This window comes from Stenella coeruleoalba (assembly GCF_951394435.1).
Source record: "Stenella coeruleoalba genome assembly, chromosome: 2".
NCBI classification, from domain to species: domain Eukaryota; kingdom Metazoa; phylum Chordata; class Mammalia; order Artiodactyla; family Delphinidae; genus Stenella; species Stenella coeruleoalba.
In genome coordinates this window covers 147,854,603-147,882,023 of record NC_137147.1, presented here as the reverse complement: position 1 = coordinate 147,882,023, position 27,421 = coordinate 147,854,603, and the positions used below count along the sequence as shown (strand labels likewise).

The following is a 27,421-nucleotide window of genomic DNA, read 5'->3' as shown; positions in this document are numbered from 1 at the left end:
AGTACCCCAGTAACAGAGAGAGAAACCATTTTTTAGAGTAGAGCAGGAGTGATGGGAAAACTTGCTCAAACTGTTAGATGGAGCCTATCATCAGAAGTCATTTCACTACCTTTACTGTGGGCCTTGGACCCTTTCCTTTCCTCTCTCCTTTCCCATTCCTCTCACTTTGTCTTTCCTCTTTTCTGGTCTTAACGCGAGCCTCTCACCCTGCTGCCCAAGGCTGGATCACACTTGTCTTTCTCATTTTAAAATCTTTTGCTCATCATAAGATAATTTATTCGACGAATATTTATTGAGCCCGATCACAACCCACACGAAACAATGTGCTAGGTGCCGGCAACACAATGGAGAGCTTACATGAATCACGAGTCACACAAATTGCATTTATCATTTTTTTCCCCCTCTCCTAGGAATCTTAGCTTCTGAATAAACACCACAATTTCCATTCCTTAAGCACACGTTTGAGTCTCAACCACCTAACACAGTGCAGCCCTAAACCAACCAGAGGCGCCTGTTCCCCAACCCAGGCAGGCCAACCCTACCTAAACTCGAACGCGAAATTTCCGGAAGAGAAATAATGGTCAGAAATGGCATTTCCAGGGTGTTCCTTAGTACCAACTTCTGCCCACCCAGTACAAACGTAGACATCCGTAATCCGTAGACATCCGTTGACATCCTCGTCAAAATTCAGACAAGGCGTCCTACGTCTGCTTTCCCAACGAGGTATTTCATTTTTGTTTATTTTAGGGCCGAGATTTTTAAAAAGACAGTAGGCAGGAAAAATACCGGTTGTTATGACAACCAAACGGGTCTGGATAATTCAGCCAATCAGCCTACGGGAATGTCTCCTACTTAGCCAATGGGAAGAGGGCGCCGTACGTAGGGCCGCCCAATGGGGGCGCGAGCGGCGCGGTATTTGAATCCTGGAACTCGGCGACTTCACGAAGATTCCCAGCGGTGCGGACTCGGAGGGCAGTCCTAACGGCGCCGGGGAAGCTAGTGCTCTCTGTTTCCAGTCCGCGTCCCTCCCTGGGCCGGGCTGCCACTCTTGCCTGTCCCGTCCCTCATGGCGCTGCTCCGACGCCCGACGGTGAGTGGGCCGGCGACCCCCAGCGCAGGCCTGGGCCCCGGCCGCGCAGCGCCCTCGGCCGCCTCGCTTCTCTCTCTCCTCTGCTCCGAGCTTCTTCGTCCCAACCTGCGCCGCTTTCCCCTTCTTGCGGGCGGCCCGGGCCCTGCGGCCTGTCCTATCCGCTCCGGCCGGCTTCTCCCCGCCTCGCTTCCGCTCCTTCGGGTCCCGGCTCCTGGCCTGGCCGTCCCTGCGCTGGGGTGGGGGAAGTGTGGGAAAGCGCCTCGGGGGTGGCAGTTGTCAAGTGAGCCCCCGGAGCACTGGGCCTAGGACGCGGCGAGCGATCCCCGAGGGCGCTTTGTTGTTAGAGAGTTACAGCTTCTTGGGGTTTCCTTCCTCTCTTCTCAAACTCCTTGCCAGCTAAGGGATCCGTGGTGAGGGTAGGGAGATGGACTGAAGAAATTCCGCAGCCTGTGAAGTGTTCTAATGTTTGATCAAGCAACAGCTGTGGTTGTTTTTCAGGTGTTTTCACTTCTCTTTTATTAGTTTCCTATTTATTTCTGCACACGAAGTGTTACAAGGCTAAGTTCACTAATGTATGCGTTTGTCCCTTTAAAAAAGTAATTTCTTTACTCAAGTGCAATAGAGATTTTGCATATAATTTGGAGCAATATGGCAGACTGAGAGAAGGGTCCAAATTTATTTATTTCGTCTTTGCAAAAAACAAAGTGTTAATGGTATTTTGGATTTTTTTCTGTGGGTTTGAATTGTACCTGGATCTACTTTTTTCTTTGCTGAAAAATAGAGGGCACTGACACACCTGAGCTCCATTCTCCTGGCTGTAGGGTTGTTAAAAGCTGGGGATTTCCCCTTCCAGATGGCTTAATTTAGATTACCAGGCTTCAACCCATAAGAATTGAACTTTGAAACACTTTTTAAACATCTCAGGAACTGCTGGAAAAATTGAACAGTGTGACTTTTGAGAATCCTAATAATAATAAGTTGATTACACTCGGTATTTAATTGTAACCCTTTTATGAATCTGAGTCAAATTGATAAGTAATTTTTGTCTAATCTATCCCATCGGGTGCTTTCATAGTCAAATTCTGTCTATTCAGGTAAGACTTGAGTTTTTCCCTGCCCCTCTGTCTATCCTGGTAGGTCCATTCAAACCCCCTGTTGGGAAATTTTTTAAGATTAAGACCCCCCCCCCCCAATTTTCAGGGATAGTACATGCTGTTTTTTTTCTCATGAAATGTTTATCACATATAATCAAATAAACTTTTTTGTGTGAATTGTTTTTACTAACAAGTTTTGTTTCTAAGGACATTCTGTCTAAAGCAGGTTAAGGTCAACTAACAATTTTTTTTTTTTTTCGGTATGTGGGCCTCTCACTGCCGTGGCCTCTCCCATTGCGGAGCACAGGTTCCAGACGCGCAGGCTCAGCGGCCATGGCTCACGGGCCCAGCCGCTCCGCGGGATGTGGGATCTTCCTGGACCCGGGCACGAACCCGTGTCCCCTGCATTGGCAGGCGGACTCTCAACCACTGCGCCACCAGGGAAGCCAAACTAACAATTTTTATTTCATACAATTCAAACTTTCAATTTGAGATAAAACTATTTTACCCACGAAAACTATTTTCTTTCTAAATATTCCTAATAAAATAGAGAGTAATGCTATGGCACCCTCATGGCTAAAAAGCTGTATCTCTAAAGATCTTGTCTACCTGAGTACTTCTTATTTCTAGCATGGCATAAGAATCCAAGCTAGTTTAGGTTTTAAACATCTGGTTTTTAAACAGCTTTTTTTTTTTTAAAGCAGAAACCACACTTTAAAAAAATTTTTCTTTATTTAGTTTATTTATTTATTTTTGGCTGCGTTGGGTCTTCATTGCTGTGCGTGGCATTTCTCTAGTTGTGCCGAGCGGGGGCTACTCTTCATTGCGGTGCGCAGGCTTCTCGTTGCGGTGGCTTCTCTTGTTGTGGAGCACGGGCTCTAGGCGCGCAGGCTTCAGTAGTTGTGCTCCGCGGGCTCTAGAGTGCAGGCTCGGTAGTTGTGGCGCATGGGCTTAGTTGCTCCGCGGCATGTGGGATCTTCCCGGACCAGGGCTCGGACCCGTGTCCCCTGCATTGGCAGGCGGATTCTTAACCACTGTGCCACCTGGGAAGCCCAAAACAGCTTTTTAGTATTGTGTCTTAATTGCACTTGTTACTCTTCTCTGTCAAGGAAATTTTTTAAATAGATGCCATTAATATCCAGGGATCTCTGACAAATGATGTGGGTACCATATGAGAAATGATCACTTATCTGTGAAGCTCTTAGTGGGATTTTTTAAAAATAGATAAGGTGGAGTGATTTGCCTAATTTAGAGTGATGTTATAAATCACAAATAGCATTTTTAGACTTCCTAAAATGTACCTTTTCCCTCTCGCAGATAGATCTCAGCATATTCACCTTTCCTGAATCAATTCTGACACTAGCAAAGTATTGTAAATGATCTCAACTCTTCAGTAATTTTTTTCCTTTTTTTTTAGGTGTCCACTGATTTGGAGAATACTGACACGGGAGTTAATTCTAAACCTAAAAGCCATGTGACTATCAGGCGGGCAGTTTTAGAAGAAATTGGAAATCGAGTTACAATCAGAGCCACACAAGTAACTAAGGTAACAACTGTGAGAACTGTACCTGCACACCCTAGGCTGATTCTGTAGAGCACTGAGGGGCAACACTGGCCCTCTTGCCCTATTCACATTTCTTTTCCCTTTTAGAAAGCTCAGAACACTAAAGTACCTGTTCCACCCACCAAAACAACAAATGTCAACAAGCACCTGAAACCTACTGCTTCTGTGAAACCAGTGCAGATGGAAGTGTTGGCTCCAAAGGTAGGAAGTTCTGAATTTACAAACATACTTAACGAAGTAGGCTGTTTGGGGCTAGGATATAAGGGTACCTTTACTGTCAGTGCAACCTTTTTTTTTTTTTTTTTTGCGGTACGCGGGCCTCTCACTGTTGTGGTCTCTCCCGTTGCGGAGCACAGGCTCCGGACGCGCAGGCTCAGCGGCCATGGCTCCCGGGCCCAGCGGCTCCGCGGCATGTGGGATCTTCCTGGATTGGGGCATGAAACCGTGTCCCCTGCATCGGCAGGCGGACTCTCAACCACTGCGCCACCAGGGAAGCCCCTCAGTGCAACTTTTGAAGAACAGTGATAGCTAGAGCTCTACTTTAAAACAACAGTGTAGAAAATGAACATACACATCTTTTCAGTGATGGTACCTTAATATAATATTATGACCTTGAATAACAAAGTTAACTACCTTAATACCCAAATAAATTTAGTGATCTCAGAGGAAAATTTGGTAGGTTTTATTAAAATAACTCACTATAAGAATGAACTTGTCCATGAAGATGGTGGAAGCTTACAATTCTGAGACCTTCACTCATGGAAGAACAAAGTAATGCCAAACTTCTGTGTTGATAGATTGTAGTCTCCGTGACTGGGTAGCTCAACTGAAGTTAGAATGCTAATGGACCCACTGGCCTGTTCATCTTCCACCATGTTCTAGTTCATGCATGCTCTCATTCATAGATTACACACATTCATATAATTACAATGAAGCAAGCACTGTTGTAGGTGCTGAGAATACAACAATGAGCACTTCGCACTTTCTAGCTCAAAATATTTATATATTATTGTATGTTTGAAATTAAAAACATTGAATATGTTTGAGAAACAGGTGAGTACTTACTATACACATCCAATTGTGTTAAGGCTGATAAAGAGTCATCTTGCCTTGAGGAGACTTATCCAGAAGGGGCATCTGTACCCGAAAATTAGATATATAATCCGAGGGCATGCTGCTAGGTGCCCATGGGCAATGGATGACTGAATGCAGGGTGCATCTAAAGGAGGGAGAGAATCTTGAGGGATGGAGTGGTCTGGGGAAACTTCCTGGAGTAAGTGGGATTTTTAAGGATAGGAAGAAGCTGATAGGAAGGGGCACCTTTTGGGGGAACAAAGCAGCAATAGGAATCAAGGCACCAAAAAGGGAATAGGCCTATAAATTATGTCCTTTGGGGCAAAGAGTCAGCAAGTCTAAATTGGGTCAGATGGTTTGTGTGAGGAAACAGGAAAAAAGTTGGGAAGAAGGTTGCAGCTGGATTTGAAGGCCTTGGAATTTGGATTTTATCCCATTAGGCAGTGAGGAACCTGTGGAATGTTTTGAGGAGGAGAGACCTGATGTAAGCAGTGCAGGGTGGCCATGGAAGGGACGTTAATTAGGTGGTACTGCAGTTTTCTAAGCAAGGGCTGATGGATGTCTTGAACGAGCCCATATCTCCCCTAAGTGGACATCCACATACCAGTATCTATACGGGTGCTAAGAAACAACCTCAAATGTGTTGGGATGTACCAGAACTCCTTTCAGACACATCATCCTGTATTCAGAAGGAATTCTTTGGCTATGTTGCTTGGAGTGGAGGAGTGAGAAGCTTAAGCACTTGAGTATTTAAGGAACCATTTATGGAATAAATTAATAAAATATAGGAAATTCAGGAGATTGAGGTAGCTTTGGGGAAGGTGTCTCATTTGGATTTAGACTTGTTGAGGTAACAGAGAGACAGCCAATGGGAAATGCATTTGGAAATGGGCCAGCAATATCTGAAGGAGAGGGCTCCAGCCATTCACAGGTATTTGCAGAAGCTTATTATCATGCAATTTTTGGAGAAAACTGTTTTTTGCTGACTCATGAGGCTTTGGCAGACTGAGTAGTTTGAAGGAAGGAAGAAGGCTTTTTACTAGCCTCTTGTTTGGTGGGTACTGGGGAAACAAGGTGAGTGAACCACTGACTGTCCCCAGGAAGCTCCCAGTCAAGTCAAGAATGTCAGAGTGAAAGCATGCACTATAATACCCTGTAGCAGAGGTAGATGCAAGCTTAGGAGATGTACTGGGGAGTGGCAGCTAGAAATTCTGATGAGGTTTTAGATTTACAGATTTGATTGAAACACTAAATTTGGTGATAGTCATTATTCAACTATAAGAATCTTTTATGGGCTAACTTTCCCTAAAACAAAAACTATATATAAAAGAAAACGAGCACAATTATTCATATTTAAAAAAAAATAGGGTGCCTTTTATTTTTAATTACACAAGAAACATGCATAAATAAGCAAGACAATACAGAAATAGAGTACATAGAATAAAGGGTCAGTTCATTTTAACTATTCTCCCTACCCCCAAAATTCCACTCCACTGCATTCCCTGAAGCTAATCATGGTAACTGATTTTGCCTTTCCACAACTGAGTATGCTTTTGTACACACGTGTACACAGTCATTGCTATAAATCATGAACTGTCTGTTTGGAATCAACAGTTTTTCTTGGAGTCCTTCCTCATTGCACTTAACTGACATTGTTTATCTATTGTAAATTTAGTAAATAAAGGAATTTTGTGTTTTACCAAAACTTGTGTAAATACCTATATATTTGCATATTCATATTAATCCGTTCTCTTAACAGACCCGACTCATTAAATGTTGGTGCTAGGAGAACTTTAGTAGCCTTTACTCACAGTCTACCCATCCTTTACCAAAGAGCAGGTTCTCAAGTTCAGCAAAATCTGACAGCTTTATTGTTTTTATTACTACTTTTCAGTTGTCTCTGACAATCCACAGGGCTCATTCATTAATCTAATTTGAAGGTTTTTGTTCTAGAACCACTTTTGTAGTGGGTAACTAGCTGATGCATTTTTTTACCTTTGCATGCAGCAGACTCTGGACAGGATTGCACAGTTGGCCCACAGGGCTTAGGCTATAATCTGTACAGGAAAGCGGGATCTTAGAAAGGATTTCAGAATAATTAGATTATGTTGGAGTCCAAAAGGAATGCTTTCAATAAATTCTAAATTAAGGCCCAGAGCAATTATCCTTGTCTCATCCTGGTGGCCTTGGATATGGCTAAACTCAGATATACTTCTGCGTAGACACAGGTAAACATTTCAAGCTGCTAAGGCAGTCTGAAGCACATGAAGATAACCTCTGCCTTCTTAGGCTTTCTGGTACTGATTGCCCTCCCTGGGGAGAGTGATGATGCTTATTCTTAAAAAAGGTAAGCTTAAACTGAAGCTACATGGGCTTATTAAAATGCACATCTGATTCTAATTGCTCTTGCTCAGTTTCTTCAGTGGGGTCACTTACATTCAGATAAAATCTAAACTCCTTAGCTAAGTTTTGCTCACCTTCCCAGCCCATTTCTGTCACCTCACGCACTACCTTCTGCCGTCCCAAATCAACATGCAGTTCCCAGACTTGCCTTTTTTTTAAAGATGTCACTTTTTTTTGTTGTTGTTGTTGGGGATAGGAGTTTATTAATTAATTAATTTATTTTTGCTGTGTTGGGTCTTCGTTTCTGTGCAAGGGCTTTCTCTAGTTGTGGCAAGTGGGGCCCACTTCATCGCAGTGCGCGGGTCTCACTATCACGGCCTCTCTTGTTGCAGAGCACAGGCTCCAGACGCGCAGGCTCAGTAGTTGTGGCCCGCGGGCCCAGTTGCTCCGCGGCATGTGGGATCTTCCCAGACCAGGGCTCGAACCTGTGTCCCCTGCATTGGCAGGCAGATTGTCAACCACTGCGCCACCAGGGAAGCCCCCAGACTTGCCTTTATTTCTTGGCTTCCCCTGGGATTTTGTGCTTGTGTACCTTTGCCTACTCATTTTCCTTGAGGTCCTATCGTCTCTGGTAACCTCACTACGTTTCTCCCTGGTACCCCAGGTAGCTCTTCTTATTCCTTCTAACAGTTCTTAAATTCTTGAGTAGATGAGGTATACCTGTATACCTCTTGCTCACCTAGCCCTTCCTCAGTTTAAGACCTTTGGTTTAAGAGGGAAGGGCATGTTTTGAATTGCTACCTATCTATCTATCTATCTATCTATATATAGTTACTGTTTTCTTCTTCTCTAAGACTGGAAACTATAATCATTGAGCTTTAATGTAAATTAAAATTGTTTATTATACTGCCTTCTCTTTCCTTCTGTATTTTATTACTTTAATACATATTCTTATAGCCTTGCAGTCCTAGGCTATACTTTGAGAAGTACCTCTTATTCTTTAAAAAAGTAATTGTTTATGCTTCATTACTAAATGCTTGTTTAAACTTCATAAAATTTTAATTTGTGTGATTTTTATAAATAATCACCCAGTCAGCATAAGAAAATAAAGTACTGGGTGTATACTTGCTCAGTCTTTGCTTCCTCCTTCTGTTTTATTCATAGGCTGGAATGTGCTTTCCTGCTTTTGTGTTGCCAATTTCTCAATTTAGAATAAATTGGTTCATGAGAAGAAAACATTACACTTGCACAAGAGGCTACTGCTAAAGTGAACTATCAGCTCTAGGAATCTCTGAACCCAGGTGTAACTTTCTTTCACTCAGTAAATATTTGCCGTGTCAGGGATGACATAGGTATTTGAGATACCTTAGTGGACAAAATCAGTTTGAATAAATGTAAGGTTATAAAGCTTACATTCTGGTAGAGGTAGACAGAAAATAATACACATCATATATAAATAAACTGTATAGTATATTAGGAGGTTATCGATTCTTTGGGGAAAAACACAGTAAAAGAAATGAAACATATGTGTGGGGGGAATAGAAGGCAGATGGTAATTTTAAATAGGACAGACCTAATTGAGAAGATAACACTTAAGCAAAACTTGAAGAAGGTGAGGGAATAATCCATGTGGATACAGGGACAAGAGGCTTCTGGGAAGAGGGAGACTGCTTGAGGTGAGGGAGACCTGCCCAGGAGGCTGGAGAGAAGCAAACCCGGACCCCCTGCACTGGGAGCGTGGAGTCTTAACCACTGTGTCACCAGGGAAGTCCCCTAGAGTGTTTTTTTTAACATTTTTATTGGAGTATAATTGCTTTACAATGGTGTGTTAGTTTCTGCTTTATAACAAAGTGAATTAGTTATACATATATCCCCATATCTCCTCCCTCTTGCATCTCCCTCCCTCCCACCCCCTAGAGTGGTTTTAAACAGGGGAGTATATCTCCAAAAACTTCATCCCCTACATCTTGAATTATTCACCTCTTACTCTGAAATGTATTTGTTTTGGCTTTATCATTTATAAAAATGCATATGATACTTTTAAACCAGTTGGCCCTGCTTGTATTTGTGATCAAGGCTACTCCCAAGGTAGTGATACATACACTTTCATTTGTGGGTGTAGGGTCCCTCTCCCACACCTGTGGATATCTCCATGAAGGAAGAGAACCTCTGCCAAGCTTTCTCTGATGCCTTGCTCTGCAAAATTGAGGATATTGATACTGAAGACTGGGAGAACCCTCAGCTCTGCAGCGACTATGTTAAGGATATCTATCAGTATCTAAGGCAGCTTGAGGTGAGTGGGCCTTTGTGTTTTGGTTGTACAGCAGTGTGGAATTTACCACATAGCTGGGAAGGAAATGAGGTCAGCTTTTTTTCTTAACTTATTTTTTTTAATTTATTTTATTTAATTAATTAATTTATTTTTGGCTGCATTGGGCCTGCTGTGCACGGGCTTTCTCTAGTTGCAGCAAGCGGGGGCTACTCTTCGTTGCAGTGCGCGGGCTTCTCATTGCAGTGGCTTCTCTTGTTGCAGAGCATGGGCTCTAGGTGTGTGGGCTTCAGTAGTTGTGGCACGTGGGCTCAGTAGTTGTGGCTCGCGGGCTCTAGAGCACAGGCTCAGTAGTTGTGGCTCACGGGCTTAGTTGCTTCGCGGCATGTGGGATCTTCCTGGACCAGGGCTCAAACCTGTGTCCCATGCACTGGGAGGTGGATTCTTAGCCACTGCGCCGCCAGGGAGGTCCCTAAAATTTATTTTTCATTGAAGTATAGTTGAATTACAATGTTGTGTTAATTACTGCTGTATAGCAAAGTGACTCAGTTATAGATATATGTATTCTTTTTGATACTCTTTTACATTATGGTTTATCACAGGATATTGAATATAGTTCCTTGTGCTACAGTAGGACCTTGTTGTTTACCGAGGTCTGCTTTTTAAACTTTTAACTCCACCTACAGGTTCTACAATCCATAAATCCACATTTTTTAGATGGAAGAGAGATAAACGGACGCATGCGTGCCATCCTGGTGGATTGGCTGGTGCAAGTCCACTCCAAGTTTAGGCTGCTGCAGGAAACTCTGTACATGTGCGTCGCCATCATGGACCGATTTTTACAGGTAAGGGACTTCGTGCAGCTCAGTGAACTTTGCATTTATGCACTGCCAAGGTGTGGTGCCTCTGAAGAAAAAACCAAAAGCCAATTAGATGCCAAAGAACTTCAAGTGCTAGAAAAGGAAGTAGTCCAAGTGTGTCAAACCTCTGGTGATGCTGACCAATGCTGGGCATTTCTGTTAGGTCAGCCTGCTGAAAAGTGCTCAGGGGAGATGCTGCCTTGCCGCAATCATTCATCGGAGGAGATAAACCATCAGATGGTCTGAAAGTCCATCTGAAGCCTGTGGTGCCTTTGGAGGCTGGTTCTCCAGGCCCACTTGCACAGTTTCCATAGTTCAGTACTCTTTGGTGTTAAGCTTCCTCATCTGAAAAATGAGAGTTTGGCTAGAGGACTTAACAGTTTCCAGCCGGCTGTGGCATTGAATCGGTGTAGAAGAGGCAGGAGGCAGACTTTTTACAAGGGGTTGGAGGTATGTGTGGGGAGTGTACTCAGTGTGAGGTCTAAAGTAAAGAGGGAGGTAAGAAATTAAGCCGAGAAGCGTAGTGATCATCAAAATATTTCTCAACTGGTAATGTAAGAACACTGAGCAGTTAGAAGAAATGCCAGACATTAACCACTGGTGCGTTGTCTACCAAATGGGTAGCCCTTCAGATAAGGCTTTATGTATTTAAAGTCAACATTTATAATACAGGTGTAGGTCAAGCCCAAACCATACAGTAATAATTGTGTTGATAAGACTGACCCTGAGATACTGCAAAATGCTAAGTAATCATAGAGTCATTAGTTTTTTGTTTTGTTTTGTTTTGTCTTTGTGGTACGCGGGCCTCTCACTACTGTGGCCTCTCCCGTTGCGGAGCACAGGCTCCGGATGCGCAGGCTTAGCAGCCGTGGCTCACGGGCCCAGCCGCTCCGCGGCATGTGGGATGTTCCCGGACCGGGGCACGAACCCGTGTCCCCTGCATCGGCAGGCGAACTCTCAACCACCGTGCCACCAGGGAAGCCCGAGTCAGTGGTTTTTATTATACAATCCTCACTGGATACGAAAGCACTGTTATATTTTTGGTAGATTTTCAATATTGAGAGTTGAAGCAAAAAAACACAAATTCCTAGTTTAAAAAGAAAAGAAAGTTAAGGGAAACACTTATCCTCTAGGCTGAGATTTTCTCTGACCCTGAAGCATCTTTGGAAGGTTCTTCAGGCTGAATAATGAGTGTACTTTTGGTGAGGATTAAGGAGACACTTAAGGTACTTCCTCAGCCCTAGTCATCCATTAAATTCCTGCTTTTTTGCTTGGCCTCATCCTGATTCAGACCATGCTGAGTGCCATATTGGGGCTTCCCCAGACACTCAAGCCAGGATGATGGGGGTGGAGCAGTGCCTGGGAGCTTGGTTGTCAGTCAGCAATTGACTGATCTTGGGCTGATGTCTGCATCTTTTCTCAGTCCATCTATTTCTAAGTGGGGTAAAAAATATGTACTTCCTAGGTTTTTTGTGAGGATTCGATGAGATGATTGTTTGAATCTTAGCACTGTGCCTGGCGCATAGCAAGCACTCCATGATAGACAGCTCCTGCGAGCCATGGTGGTGCCTGTGATCAACACTCAGCTTCCTGTGCCCTTAAGAGGGGTGTGAGCAGAGACAACGTGCTCTTCTTCAGGACTTGGTTTCCTCTTACTTTCTTCCACCCAGAGCCCCCATCCTCTTGTTAGTTAAGACTTTTGACACACTCTTCTTCAATTAGGTTCAGCCAGTCTCTCGTAAGAAGCTTCAACTGGTTGGGATTACAGCTCTGCTCTTGGCTTCCAAGTATGAGGAGATGTTTTCTCCAAATATTGAAGACTTCGTTTACATCACAGACAATGCTTACACCAGTTCTCAGATTCGAGAAATGGAAACTCTAATTTTGAAAGAACTGAAATTTGAGTTGGGTCGACCTTTACCACTACATTTCTTAAGGCGGGCATCAAAAGCCGGAGAGGTAAGTGCCTCCAATTCCATAGGAGACTTTATTTTGCTGTTTGTTGTCTCATCCCAGAAACACTGACCCAATTAAAGGAAAACTCATGAATTTATAGGATGCATCTTTTAGATAAGTCCTAACACTTATCAGTTCTTTTATTTTTAATTTTTTATTAAAGTAGAGTTACAGTGTTGTGTTAAATACTGCTGTACAGCAAAGTGACTTTTTTTTTTGAGCCCTATTTCTTTTTTTTAATTATTTTTAAAAATTGAAGTGTAGTTGATTTACAGTGTATTAGTTTCTGGTGTACAGCAAAGTGACTCAGTTATACATACATATATACATTCTTCTTCATATTCTTTTCCATGATGATTTATTACAGGATATTGAATATAGTTCCCTGTGCTATACAGTAGGACCTTGTTGTTTATCATTCTACATGTAATAATTTGCATCTGCTAGTCTCAAACTCCCAATACTTCCCTCCCCCCTCCCCCTCCCCCTTGGCAACCACAAGTCTCTACTCTATGTCTGTGAGTCTGTTTCTGTTTTATAGATAAGTTCATTTGTGTCACGTTTTAGATTCCACATGTAAGTGGTATCATATGTTTGTCTTTCTGACTTACTTTGCTTAGTATGATAATATCTAGGTCCATCCATGTAGCTGCAAATTGCATTATTTCATTCTTTTTTATGGCCGAGTAATATTCCATTGTATATATGTACCACATCTTCTTTATCCATTCATCTGTTGATGGACATTTAGGTTGTTTCCATGTCTTGGTAATTGTAAATAGTTGAGCTCTATTTCTTAAGGGAAGAGAGTTAAGAGGCTGAACATTGACATATGAATTCGTTTCTGAGGGCTGCCATAACACAGTACCCCAAACTGGGTGGCTTACAATAGAAATATATTGTTTCTCAGTTCTGGAGGCTAAAATCTGAAATCAAGGTCTTGGCAGTGCTGGTTCCTTTTGAGGGCTGTGAAAGAAGGATCTGTTCTAGGCCCTGGGCCTTTTCACATGGTCTTCTCCTCATGTGTCTCTTTCTCTTCACGTGGCGTTTTTTTTTTTTTTTTTACATCTTAATTGGAGCATAATTGCTTTACAATGGTGTGTTAGTTTCTGCTTTATAACAAAGTGAATCAGTTATACATATACATATGTTCCCATATCTCTAGATGCAAGAGGGAAGAGATATGGGAACTTATCAGTTCTTAAAAGACTTCATGTTCTGTGTTTGTAACATACTGTGGAATAGAGCAGTGCCTGGGAAGGAAAAGTGAGTGAAGTGGATTTGAGTTCCTAGATCTTTTTTTTTTAGAGTTTCTAGATCTTCACCCAGAATTTTGCAAGAGAGTCATAACAGCCATGCTTCTTACCATCTGTTCTTTCATAGGTTGATGTTGAACAGCACACTTTAGCCAAATACTTGATGGAACTGACTCTCATTGACTACGACATGGTGCATTATCACCCTTCTAAGGTGGCAGCAGCCGCTTCCTGCCTGTCCCAGAAGGTTCTAGGCCATGGAAAATGGGTAAGTGTTGAATTTAAGAAGAAATTAATTAGCTGTATTTTAGGGACTCTAGACACAAAAGGCGTTAGCATTTGTCACACACTATCCTTGAAGCAGTTGCTAAAAGGCCACAGGCTTAAAAGAGCTGCTTGGAATGATGCAGGCGTAACCTAGGTGACAACACCATGGTACGCAAACATATTACAGAGTCGTAAAGAATGAGGCAGGCCACTAAGAACTGATACGCTAAGATTTCTGGGATATTTTGTTAAGTGAAACAAGCAAGTTGTCAAGCACATAAGACAAAACAGGGCCAAGGCCTGACCTGGTTTACCCGGTAAAGATGAAATGAGCCACTTTGAGGTTCATAAAATTAGCCAGGGATGTCACCTGCCTGGGTTCTTGTTTCACACACCAAAAAGGATAACAGTGAAACAAAAGGGGCCACTGGCTGCAGTGCGAGTCAGAGGATCGCTTCTGTGGATGGGCCCATTCTGCACTGCCACTAAGCAGTTTTAGAGTCTGTATCTGTAGCCCACAAGCAGCAGAGCAAACACCCCAGCAGAGCCCAGGAGGTGATAAGGAGTGGTCTCATTACAGCCTCCTACCCAGAAGAGATAGGGAAGTGAGTGGGAGACGGCTTGGAGGCGGCCCCCTCGCCTGCTACCCCATCATGTTCCAGGAGGATCACAAAGCACTTTGCCAGGACAGATCAATGTGGTTCAGGCCTTTGTCTGCATGGCCTATGTGGTGGATATGTGTAAGAATGCCAGGGCATCGTGGTGGACCTTTTCCTCTACACAGTATGTAGAGTTTACATTTTATGTAAGAAAGAATGGGAGTAAGAGAGAGAGGATATGTATCTGTGCTTATGTATTTGCTAATTTTTCAAAAAATACAAGAAGAATAGACCAGAAACTAATGAAGATGGATACCTCAGGGTAGGTATCAGGGTAGAAGGTTGAGGATAGGAGCAGAACTTCTGCTTGTAATTTTTTATTAACTTGTATACAGTGTAATGTAACTTTTTTGACTTTTGAACAATATGAATGTTCTATGCAAACCCGAAACTGGAATTAAGCAAAAACAATGTCACTATATATTCAAAGTGGTAACAGATCAGAGGGAAGAATTAATTCCCGTAACTGTTGAACACAGCACTCCGACTGTGCATTTTTAGTGGGATGTGAAATTAAAACAAAGGACCAAAAAAGGTAACATACTTAAAGTTTACTTAAGAGGTTTACTAGTCTGTTTCTAGGTTAATAGTGGTCTGTTATTATAATCCTGGAACTATTTTTATTGTAGGATAAAGCAAAGATTCGTGTATTAAGGACTAAAATTTTCACTGTAAGAAGATAAAATATTGTTAACAATTAAAAACAAAGGAAAACCCTATAATATTCAGTCTGTTTTAGAAAGATCAATAAATTCATAATGAAAGGCCCAGAAACAATGACAACCCAGTAGCAATGAAGATACCTAGTGCTCACATCTTGCATACTCAGTGCCATGACATACTCGGAACTAGGGCTCCTTCAAGAAATAGCTGATTTCAGGGCTGTGGCAGGGGAAGTACAAGATGAGCCTAGATCAGTTTGTAACAGGTAGCAAGCAAATTCTCAGAGATCAATGGGGTCACATCAAAAGGACATAGAAACTGGCTTGAAAGGGCTCCTTCTGACTAAAGTTGAGCATTAAAAAGAATTGTGACAGTAATAGATTATAATGCATTAAAAAATGCATGAGCCCATAATGATAAGAAAGGAAGGTAGGGAGGGAGGGACTTAAAAAAAAATCAGTAGAATGCCAGCTAATTAAAGTAGAAACAGTGGTAGAGATAGAAATCCACTATTTTTAAACCCCTAGTGTAACAATTGATTCAAGCAAGGATCGTCAATTGATGCTTATAGCATTAAGTAAAATAACTTGGGCAAACAAGATTCACATTGTTCTCAAAATATCACCCCACAGATGTGTAGTATTTTTTGTGGTACGCGGGCCTCTCACTGTTGGTGGCCTCTCCCGTTGCGGAGCACAGGCTCCGGACGCGCAGGCTCAGCGGCCATGGCTCACGGGCCCATTCGCTCCGCGGCATCCTCCCGGACCGGGGCACGAACCCACGTCCCCTTGCATCGGCAGGCGGACCTTCAACCACTGTGCCACCAGGGAAGCCCGATGTGTAGTATTTCTGAAGAAAAACTGTACCTTTGTGATGGAGACGTCTGGCGGTTACTACCTTGACCCAGTGATTGAGCTTGGTATCACCAGTGGTGAGACTACCTGACTTTACCTGCCTTCTGGTGTAATAGGAAGTATGCATTATCGCCTAAATAGAATTCATGTCCAAAATGTTGGACATGAATCCAGTCATCATGAAACACAGACAAATCCAGAATGAGACGTTCTCAAAGTAACTGACCTGGATCCTTCAAAAAAATCAATGTCATTTAAAGCCAAGAAAATGGGAGTTTTAAAGACTAAAGACAACAACAACCAAATGTACTGTCTGTACCTTGATTGGACCCTGGATGTAAAAAGAAAAATCTATAAAAGATATTTTTGCAACAATTGCAGAAATTTGAATATTGACTATATATTAGATGATATTATGGAACTGTTGATGTTTCTTATGTGATAAAGGTATTGTAGCTAGGGAGGAAAATACTTTTTAGGAGATGCTTTAGGAGAAACATTTAGAAGTGATGTGTCATGGCGTCTGCAACTCACTTTCAAATGGTCCAGATGTTTGATGGCTTCAAAAATCTCACACAACTTTTGCTGAACCATTTGAAAGCGAGTTGCAGACACCATGAGTGAGAGAGAAAAAGAGAAAGAGGAGAGAAAAAGTGGCAAAATATTAAGAACTGATGAATCTGCACAAAGAATATACAGATGTTCATTATCTTATTCTTTCAGTTTTTCTATAGATTTGAAAATTTTTGATATAAAAATTGAAGGCAAAAAGGCCACTGTTAACATCTATGGCACATGCTCTTGGTATCAATGGCTTATTTTCGCCAAATTACTCTAAGAGGTGCTTCCTTGGCCCTAAACCTATTAACTATAGGCCTCCCTGTTTCCTGGCAATTGATTTCAAAATACCAGTGGTTGTGCATTACATCAGGATTCACTCCTGCTTAGTTCTTTTTTCCTTTAAACTGTTTTAGGATTAAGGTTATATCGTGGTTTATTTTCCCAATTATATTATGCATTTGAAAGGGATGTGTTTTAGCTTTTAGAATTTTATCACAAATCTGAAATAAAGTCAGGTTATATATCTTCATACAAAGTAAGTCATGTTATCAATCAACAGCTGTCCTTTTGCTTGAATTTTGGTCTCTGGGAGGCTGGGCCACGAGGCTGGGTGTAGATGCTTCTCTGAGTGCTCTGTGTTCTCTAGTGCTTAACTACACAGGGCCCGACAGGAGAGTGCTGCTGGGAGGTCTTCGTTCTTCTGGGTTTGGTAGCTTAGATTGCTGCTTACGGGCCAGTTTATTTCTTAATCCTGAACCCCTTTCCCTGACCGACAATACAGATGTCTGTGCTCTCGAGCTCCCTACCAGCCACTGCCAGGCAGGGCTTTAACGAGGGGACTGAGATGTGCTAGACCCCGATCTCTGTAAACCCTTTGTTGGGTTTGTTTATACTCTGCCTCACTTTCCTTCCCCTTTCAGTGTGGTGACAGAGGCAAGCATGAAAGCTTTGTTACTTGAAGTACCCTACTTACATATACAACCTTCTTTAAAACATCATTATTTGGGACCCTCTCCATTTGATTTAGCTGAGAGCTATGTAACGTCTTAATTTAGTCCTGCTCCGAGCCAGAGTCATCCTGCATTTACTGGCTGCTTTGCTGGTACCATGGTAGTGGTTGGGGCTGAGACTGACTTTCCAGCAGGTAAGAATATTTTTTATAGCTTTTACGTAAGTAATGTCAGCATGTGTAAGATGTGCTCTCCTAAAGAAGTGGAGGCTTTATCTTGCTTCTTCTGTTTGCGTTGTATTCCAGAACTTAAAGCAGCAGTATTACACTGGATACACAGAGAACGAAGTATTGGAAGTCATGCAGCACATGGCCAAAAATGTAGTGAAAGTAAATGAAAAGTTAACGAAATTCATCGTAAGTACTCTTTCCTAAGCTGTTCAAAGCGCTGGATTATGGGTTTGGGGTATGAGAGGATGTATGTGTGTTTGCATTTTCATGTAAATATTTTGGCATGTGTGAGAGTCTGTTTTAGCACAAACTCTTTATATTTTTCTAGTGCAGCTGGGGATGGAGCATACGCACAAATCCCAAGAACTGACTTTCTTTAAAATAAGGTAGACAGGCTCGCTATGTCCAGGCCCAAGCAGCTGTTCAATGTATTATCCATGCTTGACCCAGCATTCTGGGTAGGGTGCACAGCAAGCAGGGAAGGCTGGCCGGCATGCAGGAGTCCAGCTTAAGTGGCCCTGTGGAAGGCTTGGGTGTTCGGGTGACATCATTCAGGGCCTTTGTCCAGCACCTTTTAGGACAATGACTGAGAGGCACCTGAACAGCCAGCATGGTGAAGCAGTCCATTCAGGAAGCATCCTGGCAGCTTGGAGTCTGTCTCTGTGTGGCCGACCTGAGAGGAGAAACCAGAGGAGAGGGTGTGCTGTCCTGTGCTTGTGTGAGGCCAAATATCAGAGCTCACCACGGGTCTGACAGAGAGCAAGGCATTTGTACCAAGTGTCCTCACGGCCTGATTTGCTTCCTTACTTGTAGTTTCAGCATTATTTAGCACACCGTGGAAGTGTCATGTTTTCAGTCCTGAGAGTATCATCTGGGATCTAAGCACTAGTTGCCACTCACTTTTATGGCCAGTTACTGCTCCCAGTGCTGGCAAATCCGTTATGTCCTGATGGCACTTAGGTATGATAAACACAGCTCCCACCTCCCACCCCTCTGGGAGCTCATGAGAGAAAGCCTGCTCTTTGGACCTTGAAACCATCACCTGTGCTACCAGCTGGGTTTTATCCACCACTAGGCATGGCAGGAAATTGTCAAGCACAACACATCATGCCCTAGAGCACTTGCTGGCTTCAGTGATTTGGCATCATCATACCCTTTGAAGACTGTGGGTCTGGCCCTTTGATACTTGTAAATTAGACTAGGAATAAGGTGTGAATTTGGGGGTGGCGGGGCGGTGGTGCTCCTGATGTGTGCTTAATCACAGATGACTTCTGCAGGCCATCAAGAATAAGTATGCCAGCAGCAAACTCCTGAAGATCAGCACGACTTCCCAGCTGAACTCAAAAACCATCCAAGAGCTTGCCTCACCTCTGCTGGGACGGTCCTAGGCTGCCGAGGCCCTCAGGGAAGAGTGCTTCGTCTGTGCACTTTGTCTTGCTGATTTGGAACTCCTGACTTTATATATAGTCCTCTGGTCTATTTCATGAAACCTTTTCTCAGACTGATTTTCTAAATGTATATTGAGGAAAAATAAAGCTGTTGATTTTCTTAAGGTATCCTATGTGTGTGTATTTGGGTATTCTATACTGAAGAAATCAATAGAAGCTTGTTTGACTAATTTCTTTTTGAGCTATTATGATTGTAATATGTAAATTATTGCCCTGATGGCTTGGGGAAAGACCTTACCATTCTCGGAGAAAACTACAACTTGGCTTCAGTGAACGCTCACCCATTCCTAAAGATTGGTTCATTATATAAAATTTAAAATGGGAGGATAACCATGACATTCCCTTTCTAGAACCTGCATTAACTATTTTCTAATTCCTATACAGGAACACCTGGCCCACAAGGTTGATGGCTTCCAGAAGTAACCCTCATAATGTGTTTCACTCCAAGGCATGGTTGAGACCAGGAATAGCAGTGCTAAGGGGCCACAGCTGGAAAAAGGAAGCAGGCCTGTGACATCCTGTTAAAGGTGAAACTTGGAATGCTTTTTCCTGTTGTTCTAAGTACGTTATGGTTTATTTTATTTTTTGAATTTTATTTATTTTTTTATACAGCAGGTTCTTATTAGTTATCCATTTAATACATATTAGTGTATATATGTCAATCCCAATTCATCACACCAACATTATGGTTTATTTTAATTTTTTTGGTGGGCATTAGAAAACTGTTAAATGTAATCAAAGAGGGAATGCATTCTCAGTCTCCAACCACTAACCTAAAAAAAAAAAACCACACAAAAAAACCATGAAATAAATGAGTCTCTTAGAGCAACGACTGCCCAAACTACTAGTTCAACAAGAAGTTAACTGGTTTTTTGAGGGAAAGGAGTTAGTCAGATACATTTGGGAAACGCTGCAAACTCATGTAAGATTTATAAAGGCTGAGCAGCTTTGCAGTAAACTCATTTAATGCAGTGTTTCCCCAACCTAGAGTGTGGTAAAAGCTGCCTTCTACGCGACTGAGGTCCCCAGGTGCCTGGCTCTGTGACTCGGCTGTGGCGTGTGACTGCCCCATCCCGGGAGGAGAGCCTGGCTCCAGTGAGGCCTGGGCAGGCCAGGGCTGCCTGACTAGTAAAACTTTTAAGTTTCGAGCATGGAGAGGAACTGGGTGTCTTTATATGTTAAATCCTAGTATAAAGTCTTATAAATATCCCTTGTTGAGTTAGTGAAGCTTGTTCCCATGGCAGCCTTAGACCAACTTAGTCACAAGTGTGAATGGTAACGAAGTGAGAGCATGAGAGGGAGCTTTCCTGGCTCTGAAAAGCAGTTATTTCCCAGGGACGCTTGAGCTCCAACTTCTCATCAAGAAAGGATGGGTTTTGCAGGCATATTCCAAAGACATTTTATAGCTTCTTTATTACATGTTTTGCTTAGTTAAATATGAAATACCCTGACTCAGGAAATTCATACTTCCAGGATGTCATTAATAAAAAAGACCTTTAAGATACTTATCTGCCAAGCAGGCACCTAAACTAATGTGTTATAAATGTGAAATAAGTTGTGAAAGTAGAAATCATAGTATCATAAAAACACTGAAATTAGAAAATGAGACGACGTAACCCCAGTATTTGAAGAGCACCAACTCTAAAGCTGGGTTGCTTGGGTTTAAGTCTACTTAGCAGCTGTGTGACCTCTGTGCTTGTTTCTATGTCTGTAAAATGGGGCTAAGAGCGTCTGCCTCAGAGTGTTGTACTCAAGTATGTTAAGCACAGTATCTGGAGGTGCTTGAATGCTAGTGGCTATTGTTTTAAGGAGGTTGATGGTCTTGGGAAGAGATGGACTCTGGGCATTCAAAGATGCATCAGAATTCTTTTTTGTTTTTTTAAATTTTATTGAAGTATGGTTGATTTACAATGTTGTGTTAATTTCTGCTGTACGGCAAAGTGATTCAGTTATACATATATACATTCTTTTTTTAATATTCTTTTCCATTATGGTTTATAAGATACTGAATATAGTTCTTTGTGCTATACAGTAGGACCTTGTTTATCTATCCATTCCATATATAATAGCTTACATCTGCTTAATCCCAACCTCACTCCATCCCTCCCCCAACCCCCTCCCCCTTGGCAACCACAAGTCTGTTCTCTATGTCTGTGAGTCTGTTTCTGTTTCATAGATAGGTTCATTTGTGTCATATTTTAGATTCCACATATAAGTGATATCATATGGTATTTGTCTTTCTGACTTCACTTAGTATGATAATCTCTAGTTGCATCCATGTTGCTGCAAATGGCAGTATTTCGTTCTTTTTTATGGCCGAGTAGTATTCCATTGTATATATGTACCACATCTTCTTTAACATCTGTCTGTGAACATTTAGGTTGTTTCCACAGTGCTGCTATGAACATACGGGTGCATGTATCTTTTTGAACTATGGTTTTCTCTGGATATATGCATAGGAGTGGGATTGTTGGATCATATGGCAACTCTAGTTTTCTAAGGAACCTCCATACTGTTTTCCATAGTGGCTGCACCAATTTACATTCCCACCAACAGTGTAGAAGGGTTCCCTTTTCTCCATACCCTCTCCAGCATTTGTTATTTGTAGAGTTTTTAATGATGGCCATTCTGACTGGTGTGAGGTGGTACTTCATTATAGTTTTGATTTGCATTTCTCTAATAACTAGCAGTGTTGAGCATCTTTTCATGTGCCTGTTGGCCATCTGTATATCTTCTTTGGAGGAATGTCTATTAAGGTCTGCCCATTTTTTGATTGGGCTGTTATTTTGTTGAGTTGTATGAGGTGTTTGTATATTTTGGAAATTAAGCCCTGTTGGTCACATCATTTACAAATATTCTGTAGGTTGTCTTTTTTTTTTTTCAATGGTTTCTTTTGCTGTGCAAAAGCTCGTAAGTTTGATTAGGTCCCATTTGTTTATTTTTGCTTTTATTTCTATTGCCTTGGGAGACTGACCTAAGAAAACACTGGTACGATTTATGTCAGAGAATGTTTTGCCTATGTTCTCTTCTAGGAGTTTTACGGTGTCATGTCTTATGTTTAAGTCTTTAAGCCACTTTGAGTTTATTTTTATATATGGTGAGAGGGTGTGTTATAACTTCATTGATTTGCATGTGGCTGTCCAACTTTCCCAACACCACTTGCTGAAGAGACTGTCTTTTTCCCATTGTCTATTCTTGCCTCCTTTGTCGAAGATTAATTGACCGTGTGGGTTTATTTCTGGGCTCTCTATTCTGTTCCATTGATCCTTATATCTGTTTTTGTGCCAATCCATGCTGTTTTGATTACTGTAGCTTTGTAGTATTTTCTGAAGTGTTAGACATAGCTCTGGCCCATCAAAAGAGTTTACCAATTTATAGCTATTGAGTCATATTTGTGCGGTTTTTCTTCTGTTTTTAGGTTTTTGCTCTTTGAGAGAAAGATATTGGAAGTTTAAAGGTTGACAATTAGACTGTCAAACTCCTTAATATTTGTTGAGTTGAAGAAAAGATTAAAAACATGGGCCTTTGGGTCAATCAGGGTTCAAATGGTGGCTGGTCTGGTTGACAGCTGTGTGACCTTGGGTGAGGTAGTGAACCGTCCTGCACCTTCTCATTTGCAAAGTGGAGATTTTAGACTAGAACAGGCTGGTTAGCAGCGTAGGTCCCGTACAGTAGACAGGAAAGGGATCAAGATGAGCTGGGAGGAGTAAAAGTGAGTTCCTAAATTCAGAAGGAACTGTGAAGACCAGCCAGGCGTCAGGAGACAAAACGAGGGAAAGGGGACAACAACGCAGAGTGGCTCCTATTCTTTTGTCTACAGAGGTGAGGGGTTCAGTGAAATTGTTAGGCTCTCCACCAGAGATGCACCATGCATGCTCTGCTCCTGAACCCAGACTCTATCCCCACTTGCCAATGAAACTGCCCAGAAAACCACCTGTCCTAGAGGCAGGGCCAGCCCAGGTCTGCCCAGCTCCACTCAGGTCTGGGGGAGTCGAGGAGTCACAAGTGAGAGGATTTGGATTGTGCACATGCCCTGCTCTGCAGCGAGCTGTTGGAGACTCTGAGTTCTGTGGCTGCACAGCCATGTTGTCTCTCATTTGTTCTTGTGAGCGTCTCTGCCTGGAAGGAGCCATGGCTGAGAGGGAGCTCTCAGCCCTGGGCAACCTGCTCTGTGCAGTGACTGTCTCCAGCAAGAGGCTCCCAACCCCCCTTGCATCTGAGGCCATGTGACTAAGTTCTGGCCAGCAGAATATGAGTGGACATGGTGTGTGCGCTTTGGAGGGAACATCCTTTAAAAAGGAAACTGCACTCCTCACCCTTTTCTGCCTTCCTAAGGTGGACTTGGTAATAATGGTGACGGGTCATGTGTGATCAGGTGGGTGTGGGTGGTCTGCACCCCCACTCGTGGGGGAGCAAGCTCATAGGGAAAGCTCAGCTTTGCCCTCTCCATGGGTGAGTCTCGCTTGCCTGAGCACTGTGGAGAGATGGCCCTTCACATAACGTTTTCAGAAAACCAGGCGCTCGGGCTTCCCTAGTGGCGCAGTGGTTAAGAATCCGCCTGCCAATGCAGAGAACACGGGTTCGAGCCCTGGTCGGGGAAGATCCCACATGCCGTGGAGCAACTAAGCCTGTGAGCCACAACTACTGAGCCTGTGTGTCACAACTACTGAAGCCCGCATGCCTAGACCCTGTGCTCCGCAACAAGAGAAGCCACTGCAATGAGAAGCCTGCGCACCGCAACCAAGAGTAGCCTCTACTTGCTGCAACTAGAGAAAGCCTGCATGCAGCAACAAAGACCCAACGCAGCCAAAAGTAAAAAACCGCCCAAAAACCAGGTGCTCTCCCTGCATGCGGCATCCTCCATTTATTAGCACTTACCCACTCTGTGGTCCTTAAAATGTGGCCAGTTTTAAGAAGTCCATGAGGTCAAAACCCTTTTCATGATAATACTAGCATGTTATTTGCTTTTTTTTTTTTTTTGCGGTACGCGGGCCTCTACTGTTGTGGCCTCTCCCACTGCGGAGCACAGGCTCTGGATGCGCAGGCTCAGCAGCCATGGCTCACGGGCCCAGCTGCTCCGCGGCATGTGGGATCTTCCCAGACCAGGGCACGAACCCGTGTCCCCTGCATCAGCAGGTAGACTCTCAACCACTGCGCCACCAGGGAAGCCCTGTTATTTGCTTTTTTCATTCTTCATTGTCAGTAGTTGACGGTGGAATCTTCCCGAGGCTATATGACATGTGATAAGAATGTGTGTGTTCGTTGGTGTTTTAAAATTTTCTCAGTTGAATTTCTAATATGGTAAATACTGATAGCTATAACCCACAAAAGCAGAATTCTTGGAGGTCTTCAATAATATGGAAGAGTGTAAAGGGTTTGGGAACTGCTGGTCCAGCAAGTTTGAACACCTCTGGCCTAGGGTCCAAGTTCAAGCCTGCTCATGTGGTTCTTGGTTACTTTATTATTTACTTATGTATTGCTCCAAATTAGGTTTTTTTTTAATTTTTATTTTTTTATACAGCAGGTTCTTATTAGTTATCTATTTTATACATGTTAGTGTATACATGTCAATCCCAATCTCCTAATTCATCCGACCACCACCCCCACCCCCACCTGCATTCCCCCCATGGTGTCCATACATTTGTTCTCTACATCTGTGTCTCTATTTCTGCCCTGCAAACTGGTTCATCTGTACCATTTTTCTAGATTCCACATATATGCGTTAATATACGATATTTGTTTTTCTCTTTCTGACTTACTTCACTGGTATGACAGTCTCTAGGTCCATCCACATCTCTACAAATGACCCAATTTCGTTCCTTTTTATGGCTGAGTAATATTCCATTGTATATATGTACCACATATTCTTTATCCATTCATCTGACAATGGGCATTTAGGTTGCTTCCATGACCTGGCTATTGTAAATAGTGCTGCAATGAACATTGGGGTGCATGTGTCTTTTTGAATTATGGTTTTCTCTGGGTATATGCCCAGGAGTGGGATTGCTGGGTCATATGATAATTCCATTTTTAGTTTTTTAAGGAACCTCCATACTGTTCTCCATAGTGGCTGTATCAATTTACATTCCCACCAACAGTGCAAGAGGGTTCCCTTTTCTCCACACCCTCTCCAGCATTTGTTGTTTGTAGATTTTCTGATGATGCCCATTCTAACTGGTGTGAGGTGATACCTCATTGTACTTTTGATTTGCATTTGTCTAATAATTAGTGATGTTGAGCAGCTTTTCATGTGCTTCTTGGCCATCTGTATGTCTTCTTTGGAGAAATGTCTATTTAGGTCTTCTGCCATTTTTGGATTGGGTTGTTTGTTTTTTTAATATTGAACTGCATGAGCTGTTTATACATTTTGGAGATTAATCCTTTGTCCGTTGATTCGTTTGCAAATATTTTCTCCCATTCTGAGGGTTGTTTGTCTTGTTTGTAGTTTTGTCTTGTTTGTAGTTTGTCTTGTTTGTAGTTTCCTTAGCTCTTAAGTCTCATTAGGTCCCATTTGCTTATTTTTATTTCCATTACTCTAGGAGGTGGATCAAAAAAGATCTTGCTGTGGTTTGTGTCAAAGAGTGTTCTTCCTGTGTTTTCCTCTAAGAGTTTTATAGTGTCTGGTCTTACATTTAGGTCTCTAATCCATTTTGAGTTTATTTTTGTGTATGGTGTTAGGGAGTATTCTAATTTTATTCTTTTACAGTAGCTGTCCAGTTTTCCCAGCACCACTTATTGAAGAGACTGTCTTTTCTCCATTGTATATCCTTGCCTCCTTCGTCATAGATTAGTTGACCATAGGTGCGTGGGTTTATCTCTGGGGTTTCTATACTGTTCCATTGATCTATATTTCTGTTTTTGTGCCTGCACCATATTGTCTTGATTACTGTAGCTTTGTAGTATAGTCTGAAGTCAGGGAGTCTGATTCCTCCAGCTCTGTTTTTTTCCCTCAAAACTGCTTTGGCTATTTGGGGTCTTTTGTGTCTCCACACAAATTTTAAGATTTTTTGTTCTAGTTCTGTAAAAAAAAAAAAAAAAAAAAAATGCCATTGCTAATTTGATAGGGATTGCATTGAATCTGTAGATTGCTTTGGGTAGTATAGTCATTTTCACAATATTGAGTCTTCCAGTCTAAGAACATGATATATCTCTCCATCTGTTTGTATCATCTTTAGTTTCTTTCATCAGCATCTTATAGTTTTCTGCATACAGGTCTTTTGTCTCCCTAGGTAGATTTATTCCTAGGTATTTTATTCTTTTTGCTGCAGTGGTAAATGGGAGTGTTTCCTTAATTTCTCTTTCAGATTTTTCATCATTAGTGTATAGGACTTCAAGAGATTTCTGTGCATTAATTTCGTATCTTACAACTTTACCAGATTCATTGATTAGCTCTAGTAGTTTTCTGGTGGCATCTTTACGATTCTCTATGTATAGTATCATGTCATCTGCAAAGAGTGACAGCTTTACTTTTTCTTTTCCGATTTGGATTCCTTTTCTTTCTTTTTCTTCTCTGATTGCCGTGGCTAGGACTTCCAAAACTATGTTGAATAACAGTGGTGAGAGTGGACATCCTTGTCTTGTTCCTGATCTTAGAGGAAATGCTTTGTTTTTCACCATTGAGAATGTTTGCTGTGGGTTTGTCATATATGGCCTTTATTATGTTGAGGTAGGTTCCCTCTATGCCTACTGTCTGCAGAATTTTTATCATAAATGGGTATTGAATTTTGTGAAAAGCTTTTTCTGCATCTATTGAGATGATCATATGGTTTTTATCCTTCAATCTGCTACTACGGTGTATCACATTGATTGATTTGCATATATTGAAGAATCATTGCATGCCTGGGATAAATCCCACTTGATCATGGTCTGTAATCTTTTTAATGTGTTGTTGGATTGTTTGCTAGTATTTTGTTGAGGATTTTTGCATCTATATTCATCAGTGATATTGGTCTGTAATTTTCTTTTTTTTTTTTTTTTTTTTTGGTACGCGGGCCTCTCACTGTTGTGGCCTCTCCCATTGCGGAGCACAGGCTCCGGATGCGCAGGCTCAGCAGCCATGGCTCACGGGCCCAGCTACTCCACGGCACGTGGGATCTTCCAGGACTGGGGCACGAACCTGTGTACCGTGGATCAGCAGGCAGACTCCCAACCACTGTGCCACCAGGGAAGCCCCTGTAATTTTCCTTTTTGTAGTATCTTTTTCTGGTTTTGGTATCAGGGTGATGGTGACCTCATAGAATGAGTTTGAGAGTGTTCCTTCCTCTGCAATTTTTTGTAAGAGTT

The 27,421-nt window shown here is 42.3% G+C and overlaps 1 protein-coding gene across 1 annotated transcript; it reads left to right on the top strand.

Moving 5' to 3' along the window:
* The first annotated feature begins 964 nt into the window (after positions 1 to 964).
* CCNB2 (cyclin B2) lies at positions 965 to 19,184 on the top strand. Its single transcript, XM_079914588.1, has 9 exons — positions 965 to 1,090; positions 3,602 to 3,730; positions 3,836 to 3,949; positions 9,288 to 9,458; positions 10,121 to 10,279; positions 12,017 to 12,253; positions 13,634 to 13,774; positions 17,766 to 17,876; positions 18,968 to 19,184. Exons 1-9 carry the CDS (start codon positions 1,067 to 1,069, stop codon positions 19,076 to 19,078), a joined length of 1,197 nt encoding a protein of 398 aa, XP_079770714.1. The 5' UTR covers positions 965 to 1,066; the 3' UTR covers positions 19,079 to 19,184.
* Positions 19,185 to 27,421: the final 8,237 nt, after the last annotated feature.

Bases quoted from the DNA above. Each gene is read 5' to 3' on its own strand.
- CCNB2 (XM_079914588.1), top strand. From the start codon at position 1,067: ATGGCGCTGCTCCGACGCCCGACG. The intron at 1,091-3,601 runs GTGAGTGGGCCG...CTTTTTTTTTAG, and splicing joins CGCTGCTCCGACGCCCGACG to GTGTCCACTGATTTGGAGAA. The intron at 9,459-10,120 runs GTGAGTGGGCCT...CTCCACCTACAG, and splicing joins AGTATCTAAGGCAGCTTGAG to GTTCTACAATCCATAAATCC.